Below are 9,026 nucleotides of genomic sequence, written 5' to 3' on the forward strand. Positions count from 1 at the left end.
GAGAGGCAGAGCCCCTGCGCGCCCGCAGCTTCGCAGGCTGGATTCTCAAGGCAGAGTGCTGCAGTCAGCATATCCAGGGCCCCCTTGCCCTGCTTGCGTTGCCCCTGCCGCACAAGACCAGTCTAGGTATGGCATCTTGTGTTGTGCGCGTGCTTAGCATGTCAGTAAGTACTCATTTGACATGTGCTTAGGGGTAGCCATGTAACCACTGTTCCAAATAAAAGCCTTCTGGAAGGAGCCTTTGATGCTGTCTTTCTGCATACAGTTTCTCAGGCTGTTGTGTGCCACAGAGGGCAAAAAGTAGCTCGAAAGCCATGCTTTTTGCAGAGGGAGTGTATTCTTGCGAGACTGCTCACCTGTTTTTCCATTATGTCTAGGTATGGTCCTAAAATGCCTCTTGCAGTGGATTGTACCGCTGAACTGATTCGTTGCAAGGTCCTGGATTCATCTGGCAGATTGAAGTCGCATGAACTCATCCTCTCTTACGGGCTGGCCCTTGTAAGGTAGGGCTCTGAAGGCCTGTGTGCTGTGAGAGAGAGAGAGACCTGGACAGACAGCATCGTTCAGCTGTCTAATGTCACTTTGCATCCCGGGGACCACAGTGTGGTTCAGCATGCGGGGGTTCCATGTTTCTTTGCAGCACCTGATAGTCATTTATCTTTTCTGTAACCTGCACGCAGGTTTGTCAACTTGATCACAGAAAGAAAACAGAAAATGGTCAGCATTCCTCTGAGACAATTAGCCAGAGAGGTAAATATTTAACAAGAGTTACTCGATAACTTATGTATGTGCAGAGAGCATATGCATTGTCTATTAACAACGCTGGGTGGAGGGAGTTGTGGGGGGTCATTCTTTTGTAACTAAAACAATGTGTATAGGAGCCAGTTCTTTCCAACTGCAATGTTTTAAAGAGGCTTTGATGTAACTAGATGTAAAACTTTGTTCTTACTCTTTTGATTCAGAGTAACAAAGGCTGATGATCATTATAGCATTTTGAATCATGTGATTAAAAGTCTTGATTTACATGTAAGTCAGTCCCACTTGACATACACACCACACATTTTTGTTTCTTGGCTGCTGAGGTGTGGAAAAAGAGCTAAATCTATGGTTTATAAATCTTAGTCTTTGACAAGCAAGGTTATACGTAACCTTGCAGGCATTTTCATCTCGTGTCTCTCGCTTGAGGTGAGCTTGTCCACTTCTGTGTGGAGCAGGGAAGGTTCAAGGTGTAACTGTGGTAGCAAGACCCATTTGAGCCCTTTTATTGCCAGCTGTGCTAAGCACCATATCTGGGTCTGAACAGCAAGTTTTGAAAGTGAAGAGATATATATTTGAGATACAGTATCTGCTATGTATGCAGCCTTGTCTGGGGCCCCTCTGTGAGAATGATGAATTACTTTTTTTTTTTTTTTTTTTTTTTTTTTTTTTTTTTTTTTTTTTTTTTTTTTTTTTTTTTTTTTTTTTTTTTTTTTTTTGTGAGTTTTTAAGAATGGTGCTGCCTCTCATCTTTTAAAACTGATCAAGCTTAAAAATAGAGGTCTTGCATAGTTAAAGTTAGTTGTCCTTAGGAAAGTTGCAAAAACTTGCGTGCAACTTAGAGCATGTATGATGTGGGTATTATATATGGTATGATTTGTATCTTTGATGCATAAGCTGTCATCCAGAATGTTTCACCAGTTTAAATAAAATCTAACTGCTTCTCAGTATCTCATTAAACTATACACAGCACCTCTGTCTAGAAAGACATCTGTTGTTGCAAGTAACATTGAAGAACTTGAACTGTAAAATCCCAACTTTGTATGGATCCTAGGCAATAGGAGGAGTGGGATCAGAGAGGAGGGGACCTCAGCCCATCCTTGAAGCGGGAAGCTGGGGGACTGTGGTGCGGGAGTGGCCCGGAAGAGGCCATTCCAGCCAGGTAGAGGTTCTCTACAGCCTTGTAGGGCTGCAGACAGTTGTGGTATGATGCAGTGGGAACTGTGGGGTAACACCTGTGGCTGTTCTTCCAGGTGAATATCCCCATCTGGGTCGTGGATCTCCGTCATGAGCTGACCCATGGGAAGCTGCCACGGCTGGCTCTGTGCCGCAAAGGTGAGTGCTGCCAGCAGGCAGCATGGGGAAGGCCTGGCCTGAGGTGCGCTTGGGGTGGCAAGGCCAGTGCTACAGGCCCTGAGGGGAGCACCCCTCCCTCCATTTTGGGGTGCTGCAGGGCAGGCAGTGGGCTTATACTGTCAGGGAGAGTTGTGGTGCGAGATACTGGGAAGGTTTGCTGCTGCTCTGTGGGGGTACCTGAACTGTGTCCAGTGGCTCCAGGCTGTGGTGTATCACAGACAGAGGCATTCTCCTTCCCTTGCAAAAAATACTGGAAACAATAGTTTGGCCCTCTTGCTTCTTTACAGCACAGGAATTTCATCTCAGGGAATACTTTTCCTGATGGTTTAGACATACCTGAGACTCTTAAAAAAATCCCATTTAGGGAGAAGTGCAGTAGGTACTGGAAGCCTGAATGAATGACCAGCTCATGGAATTTCAACGGATTCCTGGGAATTTTGAGTTAAGCACTGAGGAGCCAGTTAAATAACCTTCAGCAGGGTCCTTAGATGGAGTGGGGTAGTGAACTAAGTGATGGGGAAAAAAGGGGTTTTCTTTCCATTCTATCTAATGTATGCCTAGTGTAGTCTCTGCACAAAAAAATAATGTTATTCCTATAGACACTATGATACTAAAGGATTGACTCATTTTCTCATCAGAACACTGCCGCTGGGAATTAGTTTCTGCTTAAATTTGGCCTAGCTTGAGCAAAGTGCAGTGCTATAGCAGTGTCTGGTATTTTTTTTGTTGCCAAAAACACAGTAGGAGGGTGTTGTCAGGCCTGTGATACTGGGTTTTTCCGGTGTGTTTTTTAAAACGTATTCACCTTTTCATTAATGGAGTTGTATGTGATTTCAGCATTCATAACTTAATAGCATTTCTTTTCACAATGCAAGCAATTGGCAATATGGCACCTGTGGGTTTTTTTTTTTAATAACAGAGAAAGCATCACTGAGAAGAGAATGTTTTCTCTTCTCCCTTAGGTTGTGATGTTGTGCTGGACTGGCTACGGAAGACATATTGGAGCCGTCAGCTGGGCAATAACTTGTGTGAAGAAAGTGAGGACGAGGAAGAAGAGCAGGAAGGGGTGGAAGCAAATGCAGAGTTGGACAATGATGTGTGGGAGATTCAAAACCCACAGCATGAGGCCTGTCAGAAACACAAGGAATTCCATGGTAGGTGTCCCTAGAACAATGGCAGATACAAGGATTAGATGTGTCCCATGTTAGAGAAAGCAGTTTAAAAGTGTCATCTTCTAGCCCCAACAATGCATAAAGATAGACCTTCAGCTCAGGTTTTGGGATTCCTCTTTGGGTCTTGGTGGATTCTTGGGGTGACTGACGTTTTTTGGTATTGGCTCACTGAATTTGTAGCATAAAATCTTTTACTTCTACTGAGTATGTCGTATTCTAATCAGTAGCAACTGTTATATGGGGATGGTTTAAGATCAAGCGTTGTAAAAATTAGTCTTGACAGCCACAGTTTTGGTGTTGAGGCCACTGCTGACAAAGATGCTATGATCCTTTTGTAGCACTCCAAACTCTGTAGATTCATAACTTAACGAAGAGCAGGATAAAGGCAGTCCAGCCAGTTTCAAAATACTTCACATTTGGACAGAAAAATCATTAGCTGACAATAGTATTTAAAAAAAAAATCATGGGTAACTCAACCTGGACATAATCTCAGATATAAAGTGCAAAACAATGTGAAAACTTTGGTAAACTGTGGTTGCTCTTCCACCACTGTAAGTCTTTGAACCGAAAATGAAGAGCTTTTCTCAAAATGGATTTCTAGTTTGAGTGACTGACTGGAGAAAGCAGGACTTCAGATTAGATGGCTGGTCTGCAAGTACAAACAGTACCTCAAACAGTAAAACCAATCAGTCATTATTTTTTCTGATGAAACATGGCATGTTTATGGGGAGTAATTCACCCAACAGATTACAGCAGCCCAATCCAAGGTCCAGAGAGTGTGCAGAAATGCTGGAGTGACCCTTACTGCTCCCTGGAGGGTCACACTAGGTTACTATAATGATCTTTCTGGCTTTAGGATCTATGGATTTGTTGCAAGTTTTTTGTAGATTCCTTTATAACAGACTTGTACATAGATACAGTAGCTGTGATCCAGAAAATATTAGCTAATCTGTTGTGCACTTTGAGTTTAATACAGAATTTATTAGAATAATCCAAACCTAGAGGCAGTACTAAACTTTGGAATGCAGCAGCATTTACCACTTTTCTTGTCCGAGTATGTGTCTGGGCTTCTGTCTGACTTCACGTTGGATGAGATCCAAGTGTGTGCTATTCCTTCCTCCCTTTGGCTATCCTAAAAGAAAAGAACACCCCACCCCCAGCTGCTGAAAGAGAGAATTACAGAATGATAACAGTAGATTCTGTGATTTATGTGTCCAGAGTAATGGAATGGCTATGGTATATCAGTCCTACAGTTCAAGTGCATCAAAGTTTTATCTAGCTGATACGGGGTGGTGGGCATCCTGATAGCAGGTGACAATGATGCCTGAATGGTGGAGTATTTCAGGTACAGTAGAAGTGTTCCACAGATAGAGAAAGGACGTTTCATGTAGTTGGTAAACTAAAGTTTAATAAAGCCCAATAAGGATATGATTGGCTTGTGAATAGCCTCAGTGCTGTTGCAATAGATTTAAAATGCAAGTGCAAGAAACGTAAATAGGCATCAGAACATGATGACATGTTCTTCCTACAGAAATAATTTCTTCCTAAACTGATCTCTCTAGGGACTTTTTTGGAGCTGTCTAGATATATGCAACTTGGCTGTCTTTGGCCACTGTTATTGATAAAATGCTGAACCCCTGGTTCAACCCCACCTGGTAAAATTTATGTTGCTGAAGTCTGGAAACTGCGGGAGTCTTCAGCGTGTTGTCTGAGTCGGAATTTATTACTTACTTTGACTGATGTCTTCCTTGAGTGTATATTCAGCAGAACTAAGCAGCTTGCCCATATACAAAATTCCCTGTTTAAACTATATATTTATGTTTATTTCTAGAAAAAGTCAGAGATGTGCTGTTATCCTACAAGAACGAGCAGTTTCGGGTAAGTGCAGTCTGATCATCAGCATTTTTGGTTCTTTTCATTTCTTGCTTGGGGCAATAAGTCTTCTCTTCATTCTCACCCAAACTGAAGAACTGGTGCTCTTGGCCAGGCCTCATTTGAAATACCTGAGTGCTAGCATGACTAACTTGCTGTGCCAGGAGTTTATTTCATAGAACTGTAAGGATTCCTTTCTTTCTCCCTCTAGCGTCCTCCCACAATTAGAATCTGTCCAGAAGTGTCAGTGACACAGGAGGGGTGCTTGTATTCGTGCTGCAGAGGTGGCAGTACGCCAGTGTCCACAGTGCTATCTACCAACGTGCATAATATGACTGGCAGAACCTTGTCCTGAGTAGGCAACCTCATCCCCACCCCACATGTGGAGTTAATGATTCAAAGTGAGTCTGTCCTGGTTTGTGCTGAAGTCAGGGAGAGCAAGGTTTAGAACCAGAATGAGGATGCTGGGACTGTGACTCCTTGGTGCTGCTGCCTTTTTCATTCAGGCCTTTTCCAAGTATGACATGACTTATATTAATTTTTAATATACCTGTAGGAAGGGGAAGTTCTGTGAGTTTTTTGAAGTGCTGTTGATGAAGTACATATGGCATGTGCATCTTTTCTTCATAGCAGTGTCTTTCTGTTTGCCATTGGAGTGTATTTTCTGTTAATGCTTGGATTTTTCCTTCACTCAGGTTATGCAGACTGTGCAGTCTGTTTTGAAGTCTCGGGAACTGTGGTCTGATTCCTCTTCAGAAGTGGATTGGATTTTGGCTCAGATCAAAGACCTGATGCAAGAGAACAGGTACATCTCTGATGAGAAACTGAGGTGAAAGGTACAGTGCAGAGCTGGGCCTGTAGACCTGTTGCACTACCTTTTCACCGTGTTGTTCAGCTGATCATGGAGAAAGCAGTTGGTTTATTTCCTCAACATCTTTGAGGACTGACTTGTTAATCTGTCTAATGAGTGATGTTTCCTGTGCCAGATGGTCTCCAAGGTGTTGTCCCTGACTTAGCTGTGCTGGCCTCAACATGTCAGCATCTTCAGTGTCTTCAAAAGCTCTCCCAACAACCTTGTGTAGACTTCAGTTTCACAGTAACCTTTAGAATTCTTCAAAATTGCAGGGCCATACTTGGCCTCTTCTATACTTTCTATCTTTCTATTACTACAGGGCCTCTAGGACCCAGTGTGCTGAGACTTTATTATTACTATATAAATTTGCATGAAGATCTTGTCCCACTCTGAGAAACAAAATCAGTGTAACTCTGTGGAGGGGAGAGAGTATCATGTAACAGATACGAGCTATAACTCCTGATGTTTTGAATGTAAATATATATGCTGTACAAGCTGCTGATTGGTTTAAGAGGTTATCAGATGTTATGCCAGAAGACAACCCTGAGGATGAGACTTGCACCTCAGTGGCATTGCCCATCAGGTGCTGTGCATGGAGTAATGAGCAAGAAGGTATGAAGATTCTGTAATGAGAAACATAACTCGATAAACATGGGACTTCTATATCGCTTAAACTGTCTGTTGCCCGGTGGTTGGAAGGTACTGGTGGAAGCAAGCCATGGCGCCTACCTCAGATTTTGATACTTTCTCCCTAAGTATCCTCTGTTAGCCACTATGAGAACACAAGTGGACCAAGCACAGCTGGTTTTTTGTATAAATAAGTATTTGAACCTGGCACCAGCTACATGGTGGAGGGGAAACAGGCTGCCACAGTACAAAACAAGGATTTTGAAAGGTTTGAGTGAGAACAAGAGACTTCATCTAATGTAAAATGGGTTTTGCGGGAAATGTTCAGGCAAGAGTTGTAATGCGTTGGTAGCAGGTAAAAGATCATAGGAAGTCCCTTTCCATATAGGAAAACTGAAGTACGGAAGATGTAAAGGTAATCATGTATTTGGGGTCTTTCCAGTGCTGCCTCGCTGACGTGCTCTCCTATTAGGTTATGCCTGTGCAAAACTTAGTTTTCACAACAGTGCTGTCCTGTAAGTGTATGATCGAAGAAAGTACTTAGTTTGGAAGATACTGTGCTTTTGATTCACTTGCTGTGCACTGATTCTGCAAAACACGCTTGTGGTATCCCTTGAAAGTGTGTTAAATCACATTCTAGCAGTTCTTTGTCATCATCTTTGTATGAACCACCTGTTGCGTCAGCTCTTGCTGTTTGTCCCATGCAGCTGCACAAAGTGCATTCAACACCGATCGTGCGGATTTCCAAAAGAATCAAGAATCTACTTCAATCGAATTAAATATTCCCCCAGAATTCTCAAACCTAGAACTTAGATGATAGTGACTGTATCTGTGGCCTTTGAGGTACCACTGCTTCAAAGTTGTTGTCCTCATCAGGCTGAGAAATACCATGTGCTAGGGGGTGCTAAATCCCAGTAAGAACCAAGTTGAGCTGGCTGAGTGTGATGAACCGTCGCGCAACTCACAAGTACATTCTTCTTGTGTCCTGCAGTGCTGCAACTGTTTACTCTTTCGGTCACATGGAGTCTGCCATGTATCACAAATGCAGCTGGGCTAGTATTTCCCCAGTGGCCTCTATGAGAATCTAGTTTCCTGAAGGACTGGGTAATGGTGCTTCCCTTCTCAGCTGAAGACGGGATTGTTCCTGCAATCTCCTGTGTATTTCTGAAGATGCTTAGTTTAAGGACTCAGCTTCTTGCTTTCATTTAAGAGAATTTTTTTTATTCACTCACAGAAAATAGACAGTGTGGCAGGGAGGAAGGCTGGTGTGGAATGCATTGACAAGGTTGTGACTTCATTAGGTTTGGAAACTTGCATTATGGACTCAGGGATAAGAGAATTTATGAGTTCTCTTGAATATGTCAAGTGACCTATGAAAGTGCTTTTTTTAATTTAGAATGCCTGTGTAATTCTGAGTAAAGCCTTTCATGTCCCCTATCAACATACCCTGTAATTTGGATTGTGCAGAGGGCAGACGATTCCTTTAGACCTAAAGCAAAATGAGCTAACTGCAGAGGATCCTCTGCTGTCTGCTTCAGAGAAGTGACCCAGTGGGCCTTTCTTAGTCAGATGTTCTTCTGCTTAAAAGGTTCTCTATTGAAGCTGCTATCTGCATGGAGATGTCCTTAATAGTTGGTGATGACCAGACATTGCATGTAGGAATAATAGTAATTAAGCTGGGACAGTTGCCAGAGAAGACAAGGACTGAAACTGGATTTTGTTTTTAGAAACAAATTACATTGTACCACTTGCCTTTTGATCTTTCACCACTTCATCTACTTATGACAAAGTGATCTAGTGTTTGTATGTGTTGTTTCTGCATTCTGAGATCTTCAGCTGCTGTTTGCTTTTATAAAAATCCTGTATTGGATCTAATCAATCCAGTCACATCTGGATGTTTAGATTTGGAAGTCACCCCTATTTGGAGAACACAAATTTTCTCATCCATTGTATACCAAAATATGCTGTGTTTGACATGGGTACTACCATTCCAAATCCAATGAGTCTGATAGCAAAAGCAGTTGTTTCTGTGGAGTTTATGCAGTGTTTGAAAATGGCCACCTTGATTTTTATTCTGAGAAGTGTTTATTTTAGTGCTGTATCTTTGCACGGATAGAGAAGCTCACGGATAGAAGCATGAACAGAAGAACTCAAGAGAATCCCATGGCTGAATATTGGGGTAGTTGTGAGACTTTTACTTCTGTCCCTTTTGCTGTATTTTACTTTCAATTGTGAGTTCAGCCCACCTGCATTAAGCCAGCCTAATAAGTGGTCCTTGATCAGTGCTGTCAGACTAACTGAAGTTCTCAGGGTAGCTATAAAGGCAGGAGACATCCAAAAAAGAGCTGTAGGTGCTGTAGGGAAGAGCAGTTGTGACCCTACTGCAACTT

The 9,026-nt window shown here is 42.5% G+C and overlaps 1 protein-coding gene across 8 annotated transcripts in view; it reads left to right on the forward strand.

Moving 5' to 3' along the window:
- Positions 1-6: 6 nt before the first annotated feature.
- The window catches only part of LAS1L (LAS1 like ribosome biogenesis factor), a 35,499-nt gene continuing 26,479 nt past the window's right edge, over positions 7-9,026 (forward strand). For 7 of the 8 annotated variants that reach the window (XM_035890125.1, XM_035890128.1, XM_035890126.1 and 4 more), the window contains exons 1-7: positions 51-126; positions 378-503; positions 681-750; positions 2,010-2,091; positions 3,075-3,266; positions 5,116-5,162; positions 5,852-5,961. In XM_035890125.1, coding sequence (XP_035746018.1) covers positions 391-503; positions 681-750; positions 2,010-2,091; positions 3,075-3,266; positions 5,116-5,162; positions 5,852-5,961 — 614 coding nt within the window. In that variant the 5' untranslated portion in view covers positions 51-126; positions 378-390. Of the gene's footprint in view, positions 127-377; positions 504-680; positions 751-2,009; positions 2,092-3,074; positions 3,267-5,115; positions 5,163-5,851; positions 5,962-9,026 lie in introns of all 8 variants that reach the window. The other variant, XM_035890132.1, reaches the window with a different exon arrangement.

This window comes from Egretta garzetta, unplaced genomic scaffold, assembly GCF_000687185.1.
Source record: "Egretta garzetta isolate BGI_Z169 unplaced genomic scaffold, ASM68718v1 scaffold512, whole genome shotgun sequence".
NCBI classification, from domain to species: Eukaryota; Metazoa; Chordata; class Aves; order Pelecaniformes; family Ardeidae; genus Egretta; species Egretta garzetta.